The sequence below is a fragment of the Ambystoma mexicanum genome, chromosome 6q (genome assembly GCF_040938575.1).
Source record: "Ambystoma mexicanum isolate Mex_15411 chromosome 6q, UKY_AmexF1_1, whole genome shotgun sequence".
NCBI classification, from domain to species: Eukaryota; Metazoa; Chordata; class Amphibia; order Caudata; family Ambystomatidae; genus Ambystoma; species Ambystoma mexicanum.
This window is the reverse complement of record NC_090937.1, coordinates 882,962,995-882,984,903: the sequence shown is the minus strand read 5'-3', so window position 1 is coordinate 882,984,903 and position 21,909 is coordinate 882,962,995. Positions and strand designations below refer to the sequence as shown.

At 44.8% G+C, this 21,909-nt stretch overlaps 1 protein-coding gene across 4 annotated transcripts in view; it reads right to left on the bottom strand.

The window, feature by feature from the left end:
• Positions 1 to 21,909, bottom strand: part of AADAT (aminoadipate aminotransferase) — a 1,031,752-nt gene that overhangs the window by 291,580 nt on the left and 718,263 nt on the right. For all 4 annotated transcript variants that reach the window (XM_069631415.1, XM_069631412.1, XM_069631413.1 and 1 more), the window contains exon 10: positions 19,194 to 19,255. In XM_069631415.1, coding sequence (XP_069487516.1) covers positions 19,194 to 19,255 — 62 coding nt within the window. The remainder of the gene's footprint in view (positions 1 to 19,193; positions 19,256 to 21,909) is intronic.

Genomic DNA, 21,909 nt, shown 5'->3' with positions numbered 1-21,909 from the left:
CTGGGCCTGAGATCAGAAAGGGTGGCCAGGTATCCAGTGCAGTTTCAGCCAGGAGTTCAGCAGGGGAGGGGGGAGAGAAAGCAGAAGCAAAGAGGAAGGTTTTGAGGTGCTTCCGGAACCGGAGATGGTTCTCCTCAAGTGTCAGGGAGGCAGGAAGGCTGTTCCAGAGGGAGGCCTCTGTCGAAGAGAGATCTACCACCAACTCGTTGCTTGGAGAAGCGACTGACCCTGAGGGAGTTGGAGGCGGATGAGCGAAGAGCTTGAGAAGGGAGATATTTAGGAAGAGAGAGTTGAAGCTAATGCGGCCCCAGGCCCCAGAAGGCCTTGTGGACAATGCAGAGGGTTTTGAACTTAATCCTTGCAGCCACTGGGAGCCAGTGCAGAGATTTCAAGTCCTGGAGAGGTACAATCCCTGGGCTTTAGGCCAAGGACAAGTCTTGCATTCCTGTTTTGGATAGGTTGCAGAGGGCGGAGAGTAGAGGTAGGCAGATTAGAAAGAGGCTGTTACAATAGTCCAGCCTAGAGAGAACCAGGGCTCTGGAGACAGTGAGCATCTGGGGGAGGGAGAGGAAAGGAAGAATACCTCTGAGGAGGTGCAACTGGTAGTGTGACTTCTTGGAGACGTCAGAGATGTGAGGAAAGAAGGAGAGTGTGGAGTCGAAGTTGACCCCAAGGTTTTTAGTCTTGCAGGTGGGAGCAGGAAGAGAGGGCCAAGAGGCCGGCCAGAGAGCTGCAGGGAAGGAGGGAGCGGGTGTGCCGATGAGTAGAATCTCAGTCTTACTGGCATTAAGGCAGAGGTCATTGGCGGCACAACACTCCTGGATAGCAGACAGACAGTCAGAGATGAGGGAAGGAGAGGAGGAGGCCGAGGGTAGCCTGAAAATTATCTGGGTATCATCCGCATAGCACTGAAAATTGGGGCAGAGAGCAGCGATGCGGTGAGCAAGGAGTGCCAGGTATTGGTTGAACAGCCAGGGAGAGAGGTTAGATCCCTGGGGGGACACCACAGGTAGAGAAAAAGATATCGAGGAAGGACCCAAGTTGGACCTGGGAGGGTCGGTCAGAGGAAAAAAGTCAGCCACGCCATAGCTTGACCAGTGATACCCAGTTTATCACAGGAGACGGTTGAGCAGGATGGCATGGTTGACAGTGTCAAAGGCAGAAGAGAGATCAAGCAAGATGAGGATGCATGAGGTGTTAAGAGTCAAGGTTGGAGAGCAGGTCTTCACGGATGTTCAGGAGAGCAGTTTCCGTGCTTCTGGCAGCTCTGAAGCCAGACTGATGGTCATGAAGACAACCAACGGATTCAGTGTGGAGATGGGAATGGGAGAAGAGCTTGCAGTCCCAAGCTGTACAAATTGATGTCTGTTGGAAAGAAAATAATAAAACCAATCTCGAACTGCTTGACCCATGCACCACAAAAGAGTGTTAAGAATTACTTGCTGGTCAATAGTATCAAACACCAACAAGATATCAATTATAATAGCAAACAAGCACTCCATCAGTAATGCTCAGGATGCCAATCACCAGTATTATATTATTATTGTTAGGGTATTTATTGAATGCAGAACTGGCTTCAGGAAGCAACACAGCGCTTTACAATCATAGGTAGGGGGAAGAACATGGTTAGGAAGCAGAGAAACAAGGTAATGGGGATCTAACAGAGGAGGGCAGGCAATTGGCAGCGATGGATCTACAAGCAACCAGTGGAGGAAACATTGAGGATCAGATCACACAGTCTCAGATGGGTGGGGAGTGGAGGGCGTGTGGACCTAGGAGGAGCCATTCCTTGAAGAGGAAGGATTGGAGCTTATTCCTGAACTGTATGAGTGAAGGGGCAAGTCTGTTGTTGACAGGTAGGAGGTTCCAATGTCTTGGAGCTTTCGGCAGGGCATGCCTGTCTTCTGGTTCTTTCCTTCCTGCAAATGCAGAGTTCAACAATGTAAATGTCTGGTGGATCGTAGGCTGCCAGAGATGCAGAGTTTCTCACGGAGGTAGCTTGGGGATTGCAGGGTGATAGCCTTGTACATGATGCAGCAGGATTTGAAGATGGTAGGGGTTGCGGCGGGAGCCAGTGCAGTTTGATGAGGGTTGGGGTGATGTAGTTAATTCTGCAGAGTCTTTTCATGAGTTGTGCTGCAGGATGCAGGACTCGTCTCGGGGGTGCAAGGATAGTTGCTGCCAGAAGGCCTTTCAAAAGGGCATTACCACCATCCAGGTGAGAGAGGACCAAGGCTTGATCAGCAGACCTGAAGTTGGTTTCTGGTTTAAATTTTCGGAGGAGAAAAAAGTTGATACCAAGCTGTTTGTGTCTTCCTTGCTATGTGCTGTTTGGAGGTGAGGTGTCTGTTGATGTTGAACCCAAGGGACTTGCTGCAGGAAGCCAGCTAGGGTGTGAGGCTCTTGAGGTGCCTAGCAGAGAGCCAGGTCTGGATGTCAAGGAGTTCTGTGTTGTTGGTCAGAAATAGGAATTCAGTCTTGGACGGGTGCTCTTCAGGTAAGCACTGGACATCCACAAATGGATCACTGATAGGCATGTCTTGAGCCTGTGGATGTCTTTGATGGAGTATATTGTGAGGTAGAGTTGTGTCTCATCTGCATATTGCTGGAGGTGGATGTTGTGTGGAGCAAGGAGGGTTCCATGTAAAGATTAAAGATCACAGAGGAAAGGATGGATCCTTGTGGAATGTGTAGGGTGTTGCCAGTTGTGGGGTTGGTTTCTATGTGATGGCGGATCATGTGGATCTTCTGGATGAAGGAGTTGATGGCAGTGGAGTTTTTTCTTTTTATGGAGTGTGGTATGAGCATGTCATACAGAGTGTTGATGCAGTGCTTAATGGCTTAGAAGATGGCTCTTTCATTGTTGGCATTGTCTATGGTGTTTTATTAGTAGTTGGCCTTGGCAGTGGTCATCAGTCATCTGTGTGTAGCACAGAGTTCCTTGAGCAGGGTGAGGTCTGATGCACTGCAGGATTTTTGCCAGGTCTTCTCTTATTTTCTGATGGTCCATTTGCTGAAGTGGAGTTTCTAGTGTACCTGGGTGCAGAAGGTTTAAGATGAAGGGTGTATTGTTTGACTGGGGCATAGCGGTTGAAGTTGCTTGTGAGGGTGGTGTGGAGTTCTTGATGAAGCAAGTCACGGTACTGGTTCATCACAGGTAGATCAGCCCATGTGAAGTTGAGTTTGGCAAGGTCTTCTGTAAATCTCCAACAGAAAGTTCTTGAACCATCTGAAGGCTTGTTTGCTGGGTTCCCACCGGGTTTGCTTGACTTCTGTGGTCTGACCAATGTCAGACCATCTGGAAATTGTGAGAAACCGGAGGGTATTCTCCCAAGCAAACCTTGAGAATCCCTTATTTAGGTGCTCTCAGATCCCAACCCCGAGGGCGGACGAGTGATGATCACCTGGGTAGAGGAGCCCGAGGTTGTGCTCAGGGAAATACCCCAGGTGAGATGCGGAACTATACCAGGGACAAAGTCCCTGAGACTTTTGTAGGCTGTACCACATCTACCTCCCTTACACCCAAAGAATCTCCATTATCCAAATCCAACCCCCCACCTTCCCCATATCTGGTAAATCCCCTAGGAGCGCAAATCCTGTTGCACTTGAAAACCATATCTCCCAGAATCCCTGTTTTCCGTTTTCTAAGGAAAAAGTGCATGGAAGGGGGAGAGTGGAAAGTGCAGAGCAGAGGAGAACAGATAAATAATAATAAATACAAATAAATAATGGAGGCAATAAAAAGTGGTAGTACAGCCAACAAGTGGCAAGTGCTGTGTTTACGGCAGCAGACTGGGCAAGTCTGGTAAGTGCAGCAAAGAAGAAAATGGGGTGGGGGACTGTATGGGTACAGTGCCCAGTGCAAGGGGTGGCCAGGAGGCAGTGCAGGGTGGCAGGGTGAGCAGGTACCTGGGCCCAGTGGACAGAGGGTGGCCAGGTACCAAGAGAGAGCAGATCAGCAGGGAAGAGGGGGAGCAAAGGCAGAAGCAAAGAGGAAGGTCTTGTGGTGCTTCCGGACCCGGAGATGGTACTCCTTTGGAGTGGCAGGGAGGCTGTTCAAGAGGGAGGCTCCATCCGAAGACAGATCTACCCCCAGCTAGTTTCTTTGAAAAACGACTGACCCTGAGGGAGTTAGAGGTAGAGGAGCGAAGAGCTTGAGAGGGAGGTATTTGTGGAGGGGTAGCTGAAGGTATTTTGGACCCAGGCCCTAGAAAGACTTGTGGACAATGCAGAGGGTTTTGAATGTAATCCTTGCATCCACTGGGAGCCCATGGAGAGATTTCAGAGCTGGAGAGATACGATCCCAGGGCTTGAGGCCAACGACAAGTTTTGCAGTCCTGTTCTGGATTCATTTCAGAGGGTGGAGGGTAGAGGCAGGTCGATTTAGAAAGAGGCTGTAACAATAGTCCAACCTATAGAGAACCAGCGCTTGGGAGACTGTGAGCTTCTGGGGGAAGGAGAGAAAAGGCAGAGTACCCATGAGGAGGTGCAGTAGGAAGTTTGACTTTTTAGAGACCTTAGAGATGTGGGCGGAGAAGCAAAGTGTGGAGGAAAAGATGACCCGAGGTTCTTGGCCTCACAGGTGGGGGTAGGAGGACGGCCAAGGGAGGCCGGCCAGAGAGTGAGGGGAAAGGATGGTGAAGTTGTGCTGATGAGGAGGATCTTCGTCTTGCTGGCATTCAGACAAAGATCATTGGCGGCACACCAATCTTGAATGGCAGCTAGGCGATGAGGGAGAGGAGGTGGCCAAGGGAAGCCTGAAAATGAGTTGAGTGTCATCAGCGTAGCACTGGAAATTAGACCAGAAAATGGCAATGCAGTGGGCGAGAGTTCCAGGTATTGGTTGAAAAGCCAGGGCGAGAGGTTAGACCCCTAGGGAACACCACAGGTAGAGAGGAAGATAGATGATAGGAAGGACTGAAGTTGGACCTGGGAGGGCTGATCAGAGAGGAAATAGGTGAGCCAGGCCAGAGCCGGATCAGTGCTACCCAGGTTATCACGGATACAGTTGAGCAGGATGGTATGGTTGACCATGACGAAGGCAGAATGGAGATTGAGTAGGATGAGAGTCAAGGTTGGAGAGTAGATCTTCACGGATGTTCAGGAGAGCAGTTTCCGTGCTTCTGGCAGCTCTGGAGCCAGACTGGTGGTCATGAAGACAGCCAACAGAATCGGAAAGAATGTTTAGTTGAGAGATGGCCAGCTTTTCCAGGAGTTTGCCCAGAAAGGGAGCAATGGAAATTGGGCGATAGTTAGCCAGACAAGAAGGATCAGCTGTGGGTTTCTTGAGAAGAGGATGCACAAGGGAGTGCTTCAGAGTGGAGGGGAAGGATCCTGAGGCAAAGGAGTGGTTGCGAAAATCGGCAAGAGCCGGAGATAAGGTGTCAATGTGGTTCTTGATGGTTTTAGAGGAACATGGATGGACCTGTTTAGACAAGGCTTTCATAGATCGGACTTGATTTAGCAATGGCAGCACCCCGCAATACCACCTTAAAGGCTTCCCAGAGCATGCCCGCCGAATCCACACTGCCAGCGTTCTCCTCGAAATAATGTCTGATCTCATCCCTGATATCCTCTGTAAAGACCGAATCCTTGAGTGCCTCAGCCCGGAGGCGCCACGTCGGTATCCGCGCTCTAGGGCGGCAGTACTGCCAATCCAGGACCAGAGGCGAGTGGTCCGACAGGACACTTGCTTTGTAGTCTATTTGGGTGGTCTCGATCACCACATCCGGCGTGGCAAAAAAATGATCAAGTCTCGTGTGCAGTTGTTGCGGGGCTGAGTAATGCGAGTACTGTTCATCATTAGGATGTTTCAGCCTCCAAACATCTGCCAGCCCAAAGTCATCGAGCAGTGTCTGCAATGCCCTGGCCGCTGGGGTGGGCCTATCAATCTTATCATCAGATCTGTCTACCGTGGGGTTCAGCACGCAATTAAAATCCCCTCCCCAAATAACCCCTCCACCCACACACACACCTAGGTTGGTACACTGAGTCCTAAAATATGGCGCCGTATTTTGATTGGGGCATACGTGTTTACAATGCACACCTCCCTATTCTCCACCAGTGCCTTCAATATGACTATCCTCCCCTCTGTATCCACCACCTCTTGTGTAAGTTGGAGCGGAACGTGCGGTGCCACCCAGACCAACACTCCCCTAGCGTAGGCAGAATACGGAGAGCACACTACAGTAGCAGGAGAAAATCCTTGACTGACGTCCTTCAACATATCTGTGCTGTCCTCAGAGGAGCCCTACTGTTTTTCCCTGGATGCCCCATAACCAAGGCCTCTCGTGTAAGTAGACTAACCCAAAATCCATCAATTGGGTGGGGAGCTACCTGCCTTTATCCCTTTCAATTAGTGGGGAGGGGAGTGAAACTGGGTAGGCCCTTTGCACATTTTTATTAAATCTTACTCAACTTACTTCCCCATAGAAAACCACCCTCTCTGTGGAAATTGAATGTGTATATCCTTAGCACCTTTAATTAAAATAAATAAATTCCCATAAATCATGGGATGAGTGTTGATAGAGTTCGAAACAAACAAAATTCATGTCCAGTGGGTTAGAGCCAGTATAGACAAAGACTTGGGTGACTGTCCTTCTGAAACCCCTGACTCCTGTCCGGATGGGGGGGTGCAGAATCCCAAAAGAAGTAATCCTAAAATGCTACCTTTCAAGTGAATGGGGAGGGGGTAAAACAAAATTTCCCATTTATTCCTGTGCATTCCAAACCAGAATCCCAAAGCACTGCATGTCCTTTGAATGTGTGTTGAAAAACGATTTCCCCTCGAGTTCCTTTTCCCAACCTTGCCTATCAAATAAAAGCCCAAAAAACTATTTCCCCATTTGAATTCCTTTCCCAAGCCTTGCTTTTCAAAGAAAAGCAAAAACAATTTTCCAATTGAGTTTCTTTCTCAAACATTGCCTTTCTTAAAATAAAGCCAGAAACGATTTTGCCATTGTGTTCCCACTTCCTAGACCTCGCCTTCAAATCAGAGGAGTCGTATCCAATTGATTCCTGGAGGGTGGGGATTGCTGGGAGTGAATTGGATTGGGGCAGACTAAGCAATTACTGTGTGTTTTGTATGTTTCCAATTGGTTAATTTGCAAGAAATCTGATGTCAATTGTGACTGCCAACTTCAAAATTGTACCTGTGTCATATTGCAACTTAAAGGCATGGTCTAGTAAAAATGTGTATTGTCCCTACGGGTCGGCCATGTTTTTTTAAGCCTAAGTGGCTCGATTTTAGAAAACTTTCCTATGGACCTTACCCGGGTTTTCGTCCATTAAACGCACGCGAAAACAGGCACCAGGGAGCCGCCATTTTGTGATAATCCTATCACTTGCCGCATCGCCCTGGCTGACCTGCTTCTGCTGCACTAAATCAATTCCCCCGCCCCTGAGCCTGTCATCAGCAGGCTCGTACCGCCCATTACCAAATGCCAAAGCACGTCTTGTGTCAACATTCGCTGCACTTCAGCTAATGACCTGTCGCCATGGAAATGGCAGGACGCCTCTTTCCTCAATAAGTATAAACAGACCATTTCACAACACACAGCAGCAGATTTTCGATTCCATTCCTCTCTCTGTGTTACTTAGAGTATTTTGTGACTCGTTTCTGTGCTCTGGTCAGCTACCTTCGCCGCTTGTAGCCCGTGTGAACACCTGTACCATCTCGGTAAATTATTTTACTTTGTTTACCACACAATGCTACAATAATGCCCTACATGTACGAGCCCGAGTATACCGAGGAGGAACTACTGGAAAGGGAAGCACGTGAAAACGATGGGGATTCGGACGGCAGTTGGCAGGACAAATCAACAGATGAAGAGCCTGGGCCTAGTCGCATGGACGGCGTCTCCACCTGGTGCACATGCAATCGGTGCAAGCTAATGCCAACCGGGGAGGAGAACTGCTGCTGCCGAGAAAACTCGGGATGCCTGGCCTACATTTCGGAAGGTGAGCCACGACCGCAATGCATCACTGAGCTGCCAGACTTCAGGGCAGCCTGCCTCACACGGGCCATGTTGAGAATAATGATGGTGCTTATACACGAACTTCGCGCAACTGTTCGTCCTCGTAAGCCGAGTAACGAGTAAGTATACTCTGCTTGTCATGCCACTCCTATTTCATGGTCTACTACTATATCCAAAATTATATATTCATATCATAGTAACGCATGAAAGTCGTTCAATAGTGTGCATTGTCTAGATAGCATTTGTCCGTGCAGAATGCCATTAGTTACAAGAATTGTCATTGACAACAAACGTTTATAAAACTTATCTTGGTCATTTAAAAACAGTTTGTTTCATTCCTTTTCACAGGTGGTACAGGCTGGTGGCCTATCGTTCCTTTACATGGTGGCTCCACGGGAGGCTTGGACACCGCCTTCGAAGAGTGATACCCGCCTGTGCCGTTCGTGCCATAAGAGAAACGTTCCCGAGTGACAGCGGTCAGTACAGGGGATTTTCTCACGCTGTGCTGTAACCTGACCTGTATAATCTATAAAGTCTTGTATTTTTGTGTCATGAGAATAAGATACAAAATAAAACACCACATATATTTTAACAACGGTTGTTTCGATTTTTTAAATGAATCAAGTGTGTCTCCATTCAAGGATGGACATCAGACATCTGTGCTACAAATGGGTGAAGGTCTGGTCGCTGTGAAGCAGGGTGGTCACTATCTATCTAAGCTAACATAACATATTCTCGATAATGCATGCACTAAATAACACTTGTTCAAAGTCTTTCAGTAGGTTATGTCTCTATAAAAGTCACACATATATCTATACTAACAATTACCATTGGATTATACATGCCTTAGGGTCTTGACCACTATAATACACCGGTTGAAGTGTGGGTCTGTGCTCACAAAAATCTCCGGTATGTGGCATTTGTTATTGATAAGCAACAATATACTATCAAAGGCGGTTCGCACCTTGATGAGCGCTGGCATGGGGGGCTGTCACGGGCGCGAACGGCCAAGGTGCCAAACAGCATGTACACTTCAAAAGGTATCCCACGCCAAGGGGACATTGCTCACATGGCCTCCTCAGACCCCGTGTCTCCAGCCAGGCCTCCCCTTGAAGCAGGCCGCCCCCCTGCAATCCACATAAGTGTGTCTCTATTCAGCAGTCTTCCTGTGCCTTATCTGCACGCCCCAGGCCCATCCATCCCACCCCCTCTATCAAAGGTGGTTTGCGCCAGTGGATGCGCGCTGTCAGGGGCGCGAAAGGCCAAGGTGCCAAACTACATGTACACTTCAAAAGGTATCCCACGCCAAGGGGCCATTGGTCACATGGCCTCCTCAGACCCCGTGTCTCCAGCCAGGCCTCCCCTTGAAGCAAGCCGCCCCCCTAATACCACGACATACATACGTCATTCATTCACAAACACACCGCTGTTTCAAATACTTTATAAACCACTTGATATGTCTCATGAGAACATCTTTGTGCTTTGCAAGTCAACTCCTGAACGTGCTACCTGGCAACCACTGAGATCTACGCTAATCTGCTCGTCGTCGTGCTATCCGTGAACTTCTGTGACCGCTTAGAGCAAACCCATTAGTGTGCTACCTGTGGCCACCCACCTATTCTCCTGTAACATACTGCTCTGCTTGCTGAATCCAACTGTTTGTTGGTCAAGGTAAGGCCATGTATCCTAGTCATATTTCGCAGATTTTTAAATTTCTATCTATTTGCGAGTAGAGTACACAATAGTGCTATGTTCATTGGTCTTATTGCTATTGACTTGATTTTCCATTGCTATGCTATCAATAGATCTATTTATTTTCATCTGTGTTTATTGTCATCGAATTGCATCCTTCGGGGGTCCAGTCTATAATGTAAGCATGTTTCCTTCTCGTGCAAGACAGAACATCCAAGAGACGAGTCACATGTTCAGCAGATTTTAGTCACATCATTTATACATTTCTGCAACTTATGCAAATACTAAGCCGCACATAATGAACTGGTATAGTTCCTGCGACCAAAACAAACCTTGCATTGATCATTGTATGATTCATTTACTTTTGTATCAAATCTTTATTCTTGAAGATTGTATAATAATGTCGATATTTACTTTTCAGATTTATCAACAATGCCTGCCTGTTCGATTAGCGGTTGCCCTTCAAAGACCCATGCGAAATCTGAAGGCACTACAATGCATGTATTCCCGAAAACTGTTGATCGAATAAGAGAATGGGTCAGACATTGCGGATATCCACTGGATGAGCTGGAAAGTAGAGTCCAACAAGTCTTACAGGACAAGAGGGGTGATCGATACCGCATCTACAGCCGGCACTTTTCCTTGGATATGTACACAACATCTTGGGTAACAAAAAAGAATAATCGGCGAACGACACGGAAATTGCTCGAAAACGCTATTCCCACTCTATTCGTCCACATTCCGCCACCGGTGAGTCAAGTGTCCGGATTTAGCTTTAGGCCTTGCGGTAGTGTGTAGGTAGCCGAATGGATTAATTGATATTGTGGGTGTTCTATCCCTTGTAATAATTTCGATATTGATACGAGTGTATAGTTTTTTGAATAATGACATTTATCAATATATTCTTTTTTCGATTTCATAACCCACAAACGCAATGTATATATATGGGAACAGGGAACTGCGCTGTATTGAGCATTTTTCAAGTATTCTGTCGCCTTACATGACTATTTTTAATATTGGCATTTCATTATCAATCATTAATTTACCTTTACAACTTCTTGACTATCCCTTGGATCTGAAGCAAGAACATTCTACATCCTTGACGTGGTCGCAGTTATCAACCACTTCTAGCGCGTATCAGGTAATCTTACTAGGCTAATCCGCTACAGACTTGTTTTATGCATGTCAAGTAATAGTTTTATACTATTGTGTAATTATTTTACCGAATGTTTGGTTAGTGCTTTACAATTGATATACACCTTAGTTATCGTCCACTGGTGTTTGTTTTCAGTTATAATTAGTGTTATCCATACTAATGCAAGTACTGTCTTTCAGGGAGATGCTGAAGCGTCAGCCACATCTACTACATTTCTAGATGTTCTTCACCAGCAGGAGGTATGGATACTGACAGCTCCATCGAGCGTCATCATCAGAGCTGGAATTCTTGTCGTTTCACTGTTCTACACAATGTTTCATTTGTGGTTAGCCGTTGATATGTACTTGTGCTGTCGACCCCAGGTGTGTGTTATGTTTTCACTATTGTAATCCTCACAAATGCAAGTACTATGTTTCAGGCAGTTGATGGAGCGTCAACCCCTGCACTTGATGCAGAGCCTGACATTCAAGTAATTCCAGGGGAAGTGGAAGTGGAACCATGCGTATACGAATCTGCGCGACAGCTTTCGGAAGTGCGCACTACATTTGCAACATCCATAGATATTCTTCAGCAGCACGAGGTATAGATACTGACAGCTCCATCATGCATGATCATATAAGGGGATTCCATTTGCTATACTTTCTTCCCTATTAACGCAAGTGCTGTGTTTCAGGGAGACGACGGAGCTTCCACTACAATCACAACATCCCATTTAGATGATGCAGATGTAAATAAATCGGAGAAATAAGTCGATGAAATGTGATCATATTTAGATTTTCCTTGATTCTATTAGACAATGCATCATTTGTGGTTATCTCTTTATATGTAGCTGTGCGTTCGACCCCAAGTGTGTGTTACGTTTCCAATATTGAAAACCATACTAATGCAAGTACTGTGTTTCAGGGAGATGCGGATGCCTCCTCTCCAATACAACCATTAATGGCAGTCCATGCAGAACCAGAGGTATGGATACTGACAGCTCCATCGAAATAGATCATCACTGGTCGAATACTTGTCGTTTGATTGTTGCACACAATGTTTAAATCGTGTTTGGCTATTGAGATGTACCTGTGTGTTCGTCCTCACGTGTGTTTTATGCTAACAATATTTTGATACATAGTAATGAAAGTACTATGTTTCAGGGAGACGATGGAGCCTCATTCCGTGCTGTCTATGCAGATACAGAAAATATAGTCGTTGCAGCGCAAGAGGAAGGGAGGACATGCGGAAACGAATCGGAGCTACAGCGTGCAGATGTTGAAGGTTGAGTCAAAAAAGTTGCAAAGAAAAAAAACCAAAAAAAAAGTTAGTTACAAACAGTTCATAACTTTAAAAAAATGTTTGTGCTGGGGACTATTTTATGTTTTTTTCCAGTCAATTGGACTACACTTTATCTTGTGTTTAAACTGAACATCCCTTTTCCAATCTCTCCTCCAGTTACCCGTGGGTGTCAGAACTATACATACACAGACAGTGAAGCGAATGAGAGATGTTGCTTGCCAGCGAATGAGAGATGTTGCTTACATGTTCCATGTACACTATGGAGGAACTATTAATTGAGGCGAGACGTGTTCAGGCTCGAGATGCTCATGTCCAATGGCCAGAACATGAATTAACTGTGTTTGGAGAATACAGCAAAGTTGCATTGGACCATTGCTACAGTGCGACCGCACCACCACAAAAAGATTCTATTGAATGTACTGAAGATAGCTTTGAAGTAGTTGCAGATCAATTCACACAATCTACACCCGCGAAATTTTGCCACCCAAAAACCTGTCGACATTGTTGTGTTCTCCCATCAATGTTGAAGTAATAGATGTCGAAATGACAGAGAATGAACCAGCCACAGCATCAGAACTTGATATCAGCGATATTACTTTCCAATGTGTTGAAATCTCTGCAACGTCACAGGCCGAAACAACGTTGACGCAGGATGACAGCCTAATGAAAGAGAGCAAATACATTGTATTCGACAGTTGTTTGATGGAAATTATAAGTATGCTGAAATGTGTGCATTCCGTTAGAGGGAAAGTATGTGGGAAGCCATTGATTAATGTGACTCGTCAAATAAAAGGCAGTAACGTCAACATAAATGCCGCCTGTAGATTAAATCATAGGTTCTCATGGTCTGCACAAACAATGCTGGGGAAAATGCCAGCAGGCAATCTACTGTGTGCAGCTGCATCACTTTTTAGTGGCTCCAGTTTTAGAAAGTTAGAGGCTTTCTTTCAGTTTGTGGGACTCCATTTCATTTCTAAATCGCTGTACTACATATACCAACGTGATTATCTGTTTCCGGCCATTAGTGATGCTTGGAAAATTGAACAATTGTCTCTAGTAAGTACATTCGAAGGGAAACGTTTCAGGCTAGCCGGCGATGGACAGTGCGACAGCCCTGGATTTTCTGCCAAGTACTGCACCTACCACTTTCAGGACATGGATAGTAAGAACATTGGGAGTTCGGTGGTCGAACACAATGTACATCCTCAGTGGCCATGGAGAAACTAGGATTTATAAAATCAGTGGAATATCTACAATCAAGGAGAATGCACATCGAACTCATAGCCACGGACAGACACGTTTCAATTGCCAAGACAATGAGAGAGCAGTTCCCACATATTAATCATCAATTTGACGTATGGCATCTTGCTAAATCAATCAGTAAGAAAATCTTGGCTGCAGGAAAAAAAAAGGTTTTGAAAGTATTTTGCAGTGGTCCCATTCTATCACCAACCATCTTTGGTGGAGTTCAAAAACTTGAAGGGTCAGTGGAAATACTACTTGAAAAATGGCGGTCACTGATGCACCACTGTACCAACGTTCAACGCTGGACAGAAAATCAACATTTCCACCAATGTGAACATGGCCCTTTGTCCCCAGAGGAGGCACGGAAGAAGAAGTGGTTGATTCCATCTTACCGACACACAAAGCCATTGAGAAGATTGTTTTCGACAAAACTATCAAGACATTTGAGAGGACTGACAGAATTCTGTCACACAGGAGATTTGGAGGTGTTCCACAATATGTGCCTAAAGTACAGGCCAAAGCACTTGCATTTTAGCTTTCGGGGCATGAAACATCGCACTCTACTAGCAGTCTTGGCCCATAACAGCAATGTCGGAAGTGAACAATCTAGGACTAGGGGTAAAGTAAGGATGCCTCGCTACACTAAGGTGTTTTCAAAACGAAGTAAGCAATGCGTGATCAAACCAGTCTATGATGAAATGCAGTTCGACTTTGTGAAAGGCCTTATTGTTGCTGTGTTAGAGAAGCACATATATGGAATTTTGGACGTTTCTGTGCAGAGCAGTGATCCATTGCCACCGAACATTGCAACTGTGCCATGCCCACCCGAAGCACAGCTGGTTGTGAAGTACAAATCCCGGTTTAAATAATTGCAATACGATTGTCTTTTTGTAAATAAATGTTATTGTACAGTGTACCTGTAACCCTAACCCCTACCTTCACCATCATGGGTGGTGAACAAGCTGGGTGTCATCTTTGAATTCTCTCTATTCACCTAATATATGTGTATGTATATATTTTTCTCATGTCTCATCTCATGTAAATGTAAATGCTGCACACCTTTGCGCACTGTTAACGGAGGGGAGGCTTGTGTATTGCAAATAATAAAACAAACAAACAAACAATAAATCTCACTTTTAACTCAACTCCTGCAGTACTTTATACTTTCCCTGACCTTCCGCCAAAAATGAAATGTCTCCATTTGGGCTGCAAAGCTCGCAGACAACGGGGACAAAATTGGGGGCCTTAGAACGCGCCAAGCAGGCCGTGGCATTTGGGAGAGAAGCCAGTTTGCATTTGCACATTGAAGCGGACTACATAGAAGGATTCTAAACTTCAAGTTCTCACAGATGCCTTTACTACGTGATGTTGCAAATAAAGAATGCCAAGGACAGCGGCTTTGATTTTCAGCTTGCGCCCAGAAGAGGCCCACAAGTCGCACTGGAAGTATAAGGATCTATTGTTTTTTGACCTTGAGACAGGGACCAAGCCGAAAGAACTACATTTGAAGGGGGTGCGCAATAACATAAGAGACGATAAGGCAGAAAATTCAGAAACTAGACCGAGTTTCATTTTAGTTCAGTATACGAAAAATCGTTGTCAAGAGCACGGTCCGTTTTACAGACTGCATTACGAAGAGACACAATGGAAATTTCAAATATAATGTGAGTAAATCTTTAGACTCTTTTATACCGGAATGAAGATTTAATGAATGGATGCATGAATAAATGAATGAATGAAGAGCTAGGAAAAGCAAGGAAAATGTGTTTGTAGTGGGCACATGGGGATGCAGGTCCACTGGTCTCACCGATCTCGGTCCTTGGCCCAGCCACTTTTCCCTGCACTGCCTACCTGCACTACGGGACTGTCTCTGTATCCTTCAGCCCCTTCTCCCAGCATTTAACTTGCACTTGCCGCCAGCTGGCCCTATTATTTATCTTGTATTCGACTAACCATGTACAGCACTTTTACCTCCCTCCCCCCTTCCCCATGTGCGATCAGAGAAAGACCTGGCCTAGTAGGATCGTTGTCTGTCTGCCCTTGTTCCCCACCTGCCTCGTCGCGCCTTGAAACACTTGTGTATAGGCGCGTTACAAATGCCATATCATATATCATAATTCCACACGCATGTAAACTAACTGTCGTTTATCATTGTGTGTTGGCCTCGATTTATTTCGTTACTTTTCGCATTGATTTTAGAGCCGAACATACTCCATTGAACTATCCTTGCAAGCAAATAGTTTCTGATCAGCTGTAATAAATGAAATGAGTAATATTAATGAAGATCGGCTGGCGAGACTAATTATAATTTTTTTGTTTTCATAACAGTTATTTGCTCCCCTTCTGCTACTGTCATCGGTTTGAGACACCGGCAGACGGTTTCTTCGTGAGACACCTGCAGCTTTGTGTGAACAACTGGAGCACACTGACAATTTTATGGGACGATCGCCAAGGGCCCACATGCCCTTACGCTGTACTAGTGGCTAGAAGCAACATATCAACCTTTACGATGGACTAGTGCCTAGTTGATGGAACAGCCTTGCGGTTCACCGTGCTTCCAAAGTGCTTCTTTTAACGAAAAGCAACACCCTGTGTACCATTGCGGATACAGATAAAAGAAAATAAATGGCTTTCGGAGTTCATATGGCAATTGCTGAATATTCTCTAAACATTTAATGTATAATAAATGTACTTTACCAAATGTACCGTGTTGCTGTTTGATTTTAAAGTACAGTTTCATATTCCGAATTGTGGCGCGCTGTGTTGTGAGATGGTCTGTGTTGGTTTCCGGGTTCTGTGTAAAGTCGCGTAGAAGACGACTGGACGCGTTTGCCTACGCAGCACAGTAACGTCACGGAGAGAGGCGGGGAATATGAATGTTTGGAAAATGTCAGGCTCAGGGGCGGGGGAATTGATTTAGTGCCGCAAAAGCAGGTCAGCCAGGGCGATGCGGCAAGTGATAGGATTATCACAAAATGGCGGCTCCCTGGTGCCTGTTTTCACGTTCGTTTAATGGACGAAAACTCGGATAAGGTCAATAGGAAAGTTTTCTAAAATGGAGCCACTTAGGCTTAAAAAAACATGACCGACCCGTAGGGACAATAAAAAATGTTACTAGACCATGCCTTTAAGCTCTGTTAAACCTGTGTTAGTCAATTGGTGCAAGAAATTGGAATGTGTGATATTGTGTAGTGCCACAGCATTGGTGGCTGATGTTTGGTCATTATAAAATTTTGTCAAACCTTAAATAAATATATATTCTTACTATATACCAGCCTGGTTCCTAGCTAATTGGTGGTGCAGAGGGTATTTATTGGGGTGGTGCGAGACAGGTTGGAGGCCTCACTAAAGTTGAATCTGTATAAGCGCTGTGGGAGAGTGACCACCTAATAAACTGCGACACAACAATGTATAAGAAGAGACGACGGGATAAAGAACTTGTCAAGCTTAGATAGAAGAGGCAACAGGTGTGCAAACCATCAAGAGCAGGAGTTTCGAATCCCGTCAGCAGACCAGAGACGCAGGAAGAAAGACGACCGGCGAGCTGCTGAGGGAGTCCTTGTCGGGTCTGACATAAGCCGAACCCAACATCCAGCCTAGGTAAGAGACAATGGCGTGACCTCAGGGAGGTAGGCCGACAACGGCGCCAAGAATGTAAGAATCAGACGAGATGCTGACCCTGTCCCAGGAAGAGCCAGAGATGTGCAAAGAGCTGAGAGAAGATAACGGGAGGCACAGGCAGATCAGTATGGACACATGGTTAGTAAGAGGGTATCTGCTTAGATCCTGGTTACCTCGGGAAGAGACAAATAAATAGGGTCGCTGACCCCCATCGTGAAAATGTGTGCATCCAAGGAAAGCTTTCTCATCTCAGTGGTAGCCCCAAGGTCACTGAACCCCATTGTGAAGATGTGTGCATCCAAGGAAAGCTTCCTTGTCTCAGTGGTAGCTCCAAGGCCACTATACCCCATTTTGAGGATTTATGGATTCGATGAAAGCTTCCTAGTCTCGGTGGTAGTCCCAAGGCCACTGAACCTCAAAGAGAAGATTTGAGCATCTGAGGAAAGTATCCTGGTCTCTGTGGCAGGGATAAATCCACTGGCAACCAGAGAGGGTCTTGGGACCCCAACGCCAGTTAAGCAGACATCTAAGGAACTCTTCCTCATCATACTAGCAGAGAAACGTCCATGGAAATCCAGAGAGGGATTTGGGACTTTGCTAATGCCATCAGAGAGTGGCAAAACTAACATCAAACCTTTCAATGTACTCAAAAGATGCCAGGGGAAGGGAGTCATTCCCCCTGGCTTTGGCGTGAACTATATTGGAGGGTGCGGACCAATACCAGAAGGGAAGTCATTCTCCTGGTCTCAACAGTTGACTTGTATTAACGTTTTGTTGGAACTGTCACAAACCAGGCAGAAGGGAGTCATTCCCCCCTGCATGCTTTTGCAAATTCCCATTTTGGGGACATCACCCGAAAACCAGGAGAAGGGAGTCATTCTCCTGGAGAAGGAACTTTCTGTTGGGTTATTCTTTAGCTGTAGCGCAAGGGATAGACATTGGCTGTGACACAGGACAGTAGAGTTAGATTTTAATGGACTTTGACAGTTCCTTTAGTATCAGTTTGAGGCAGCAAAAACCTCCTCTAAGAAGATAGGCATAGTGATGGTTTCTTTTTACGAGAAATAAAAGTTTATAGCAACCATCAAGCCAACCTTGTGTCAGGTTCCACCTTCGACACTTTTAGAGTAGCCAAATATAAATCAAGACCCTGAAGAAGCACTCAACGGGAAGAAGTTAATTCTATATAGTGTGAGACATGTGTTGGGATTTGATTAATTTGTAAAGAGGTCAGATTAATTTGTAACGTTCGATGGTGGTAGATTGCATTCAGGATTTGATTAATTTGTAATGAGATGGTCGATATGTACAACAGGTAACAGATTAATATGTAATTTTAAATGATGATGAATTTGGGATCAGATTTTAATGGTGCATGCAAATGATAGGGATCAGGTCATCTTGTCATTTTTAATGATGTTTAATTCACAATGCAAATGCTTAACTAATGTTATTTTTTCAATCAACATACAAACAAAAGTTACAGCATCAATTTATCTCTTGATTGTTTGAATATTACACAAGCGAACTGGGATGCATAATGTGTTCTCAAAACACAGTTGGAGGGCATTTTATCCCAAATATTAGTTGCATAGATTATCAAGTAATGCATTGCTTTATACGATTGGCAGAGTGCAGTAGGTTGCCTTTTGGATACTACAGCATGCTTAAGGGTCAACAGACAATGATAGAGGAACGCAGGGCACCCACCAACGCAGAGGATAATTATGGGAATAATCTCCAGAGTTTCCCATCTTGAGGCTGCACCCCCACCTCTCAAGGGTGTGGAGGAATATTGGTGGATCAGGAATATAGCACACTAGGGAAATTAAGCGGCTTGGGGGAGTACAGGCGTGTTGTGATAAGCACCAACACCAGCATCCTGGTTTTAGTGCTTACCTGCTTTCAAGTCTTTCCTGGACAGGAGATGACTAGGTTGTGTCCTCAGGTACAGGTGCATATTGTTATATAAATTGGGGCCAAGTATCCCATCATATTTTTTCTGTATTTATGTGCTATATTCTCTCAATAAATCATCCACTCATAAGTGTAAATGTGCAGCACTCCGAGACATGTTTAAGCACTAGTGCACACTTTACAAAATTGAAAATATATATATTCCCAAGTAAAATAACCTGTGATATGACAGAAATACACTTCCCATCACGCTTTTGTTAGCTACACAGTCATATCAAAGTGTATTTTGCATGCAGGAGCATTACCCATCAACATGTTTCAGAAACCCGTCCTGTCCCCAACGATGAAGAAGCTGCGATGTCATAACCTGTAAAGCAAAAGTGGATAATTGTAAGAATTTGCAGTATTCTAATGACTCAGCCTTACAATTGCTATTAGCTACTTTTCTGTTGTATTACATAGGTATATAATTTTATGTCAAGTTACCCCAAAGTTTCCATAGACATAGTGAAATGTAAATTCCAAGGTATATTAAAATGAAGGCTTCCAATTTCCCGTTTTTTACAGATTTTTACACATAAATACAGAGAGAAATCAATCAGCTTTGAATTTATAAATATTGAAAAAACGGAAAAACAGGTCTTTCTGTCTGCTTCTGTATGATGTCACTCACACATCTGTAATGCGATTGGCCTGCAAATGGCAGCATGGAGAAAGTAAAAGTTGTACATAAATAGCATTACATTTCTTCAAATTCCTAACAGCATATATCTTAAGGCAGCAGCAGTCACAGAAGCAACCGTTTGTTATGTAAAAAAACGGAGCTAGCATTTCTTTCCTATATGGCTGCATGTGCATTTTTCATTAGAATAAATGCAGAAAAATACTGGTTGCAAATTATCTTTTTATATGACAAAAAATAAATGTGGATAAATACAGAAAAAAAGACCAAAAATAAATATGGATAAATACAGGCGGAAATGGCAGAAAAATAAATACCATAAAACTGGAAGCCTTAATTAAAATCCAGATACATTCAGGTATTGGCTAGCTGTTACAATCTACTGAGAAAAATATTTTTGGAAAAAGTACAATATGACATGCCCAAAAACAGCTCAGAGAGTGGCACAAGTGCACCAGGCAAGAGCTTGTGTGCAAGTGTGTGAAACATGTAAGGAAGGCATGGCATGAACAGTAAGATAGACACAAGTGACCACAGTTCAGGGTGTTTATTGAACTTCAAAAAGGGTTTTATAAGTGCCCATTTAAGCCTAAATCTACAGATGGGAGCAAGCTATGACCATCAAAAAATAATAACGTAGTCCTAGTGGTGTCTTTGTCCAAATAAAAGGCCTATACTAAAAAAAAACTATTGCCAATCCTTACCTCAAAATACAAACAGTGTGGGAAACAATGTTAAAAAAGAAAGAAGTGTTCAAATTGTTCAGGTCGTTGGCCTTCCTGCCCCACGTTTTTAGCCGGGACAAGGCGAATTCACGCAAGCATAGCACAGTCGCTGGCTTCTTTAGCACAAGGATACAGTTCAAATAATTACCATGGGGCACTTGGATGCACAAGTCTCCTTGCTTTTTAAAGTCTCTTCACTCTGAGGGCCTGATGCGATTAACTAAACAATAGGTCCTTTTCCTCCTTCGATTTGCACTATTATCCACTTTGGGTGATTCACTATTTATCCTGAATCCCCCTCAGCCCAGCTCAGATCCCTTTTCCACAATATTTGTCACCTTAGATTCCCCTCATCCAAGTTCAGATCATTTGACAAAATGTTCATAGTAAATTCTTTTCTCGGGCGACTGACGGTACACCCGGGTCCCAATCAGCCGGGCTAAGATCCCTTTGACAAAATGTTCATAGTATATTCTTCTCTCGGTTGACTCACATTTCACCCCAGAACCCCCTCAGCCGGGTTCAGATCTCTGATGCAATTAGTCTCCCCTAAACCGGGCTGGGACCAATCTCAATTTACTTCAAATATCTTTCGAATGTGCACAGGGTTTGGCTTGACCCGTAGCAGGACCACTTCGATTTCACAATTCCTCTTGTTTTTAACATGTGTCAACTTTTTGTTGGATAGCTAACAGAATTTTTTTTTGAATGAACACTCATGTGGACCACTCCGTCTATTGTATCGTATCTTACCTTTAAAGTTCCATCACTCATGGGCTGTTTTGATTATATTTGCGTTGCTCGCCACATACATTTCATGCACTGTTATATGATATGATACATGTTATTTATAACGTGCTTAATACCCAGAGGTTTCGAAGTGCGGACTCAGGGATCGAACCTGTGTTGCTCCGTGACGTCTTGCTTCCAAGGCGAGCATATTGCCCCTGAGCTATTCTCTTCAATAATATTTATACAATGTTGCTGCTTGTAACCTTGGTTTACACACAAGCCGGTTTGGTATCAGTCTCCACAACCGGCTATGCTGTCTTCACTGGTGCTGCTTTGTTGTAGGAGCCAAGGACAGTATTACCGCGGAAATCGATTCTCCCTGCCTTGACTGTCGACGCAGGAGAGCCCTTGGTACCTCTGACACACAATGCAGGATTCTTCAGCTTTGATTCTAGGTCTTATGTTTCCATTTCTCGAAGGATCATGAAAGATACAGGCTTTCAGTGAAAGGGTCCAAGGCACTTTCCTCCTTGCAATCCTCGGTGGTCCTACCGTCTTCCACCTTGTATTAAACTGCCCTCTTGGAACTGCAGTTTTCCTCTTTGCTTTGCTCAGAGTGTGCTTTTGTGCTCTGCCTTTTACACGTGTGGAGAAGTGTGATGAAGTCAGGCGTGTGTAATGATCAGTAATTGCCTGGCCCTGCCTGACCATTGTGGTCAGGTATACGGCTCGGGTGTTAGTCCGTTTTCTTTCACAGTGAGTTAGTTGTCCGTGGGAAAGTGTTTGTGTTGGAAAAGTGAAGGGGATTGAATTTCTAATTATCCTACCTGGTAGGATGGGTTAAAGGTGTTACAGGTAAGGGGATACCGCGTCTCGCCATCC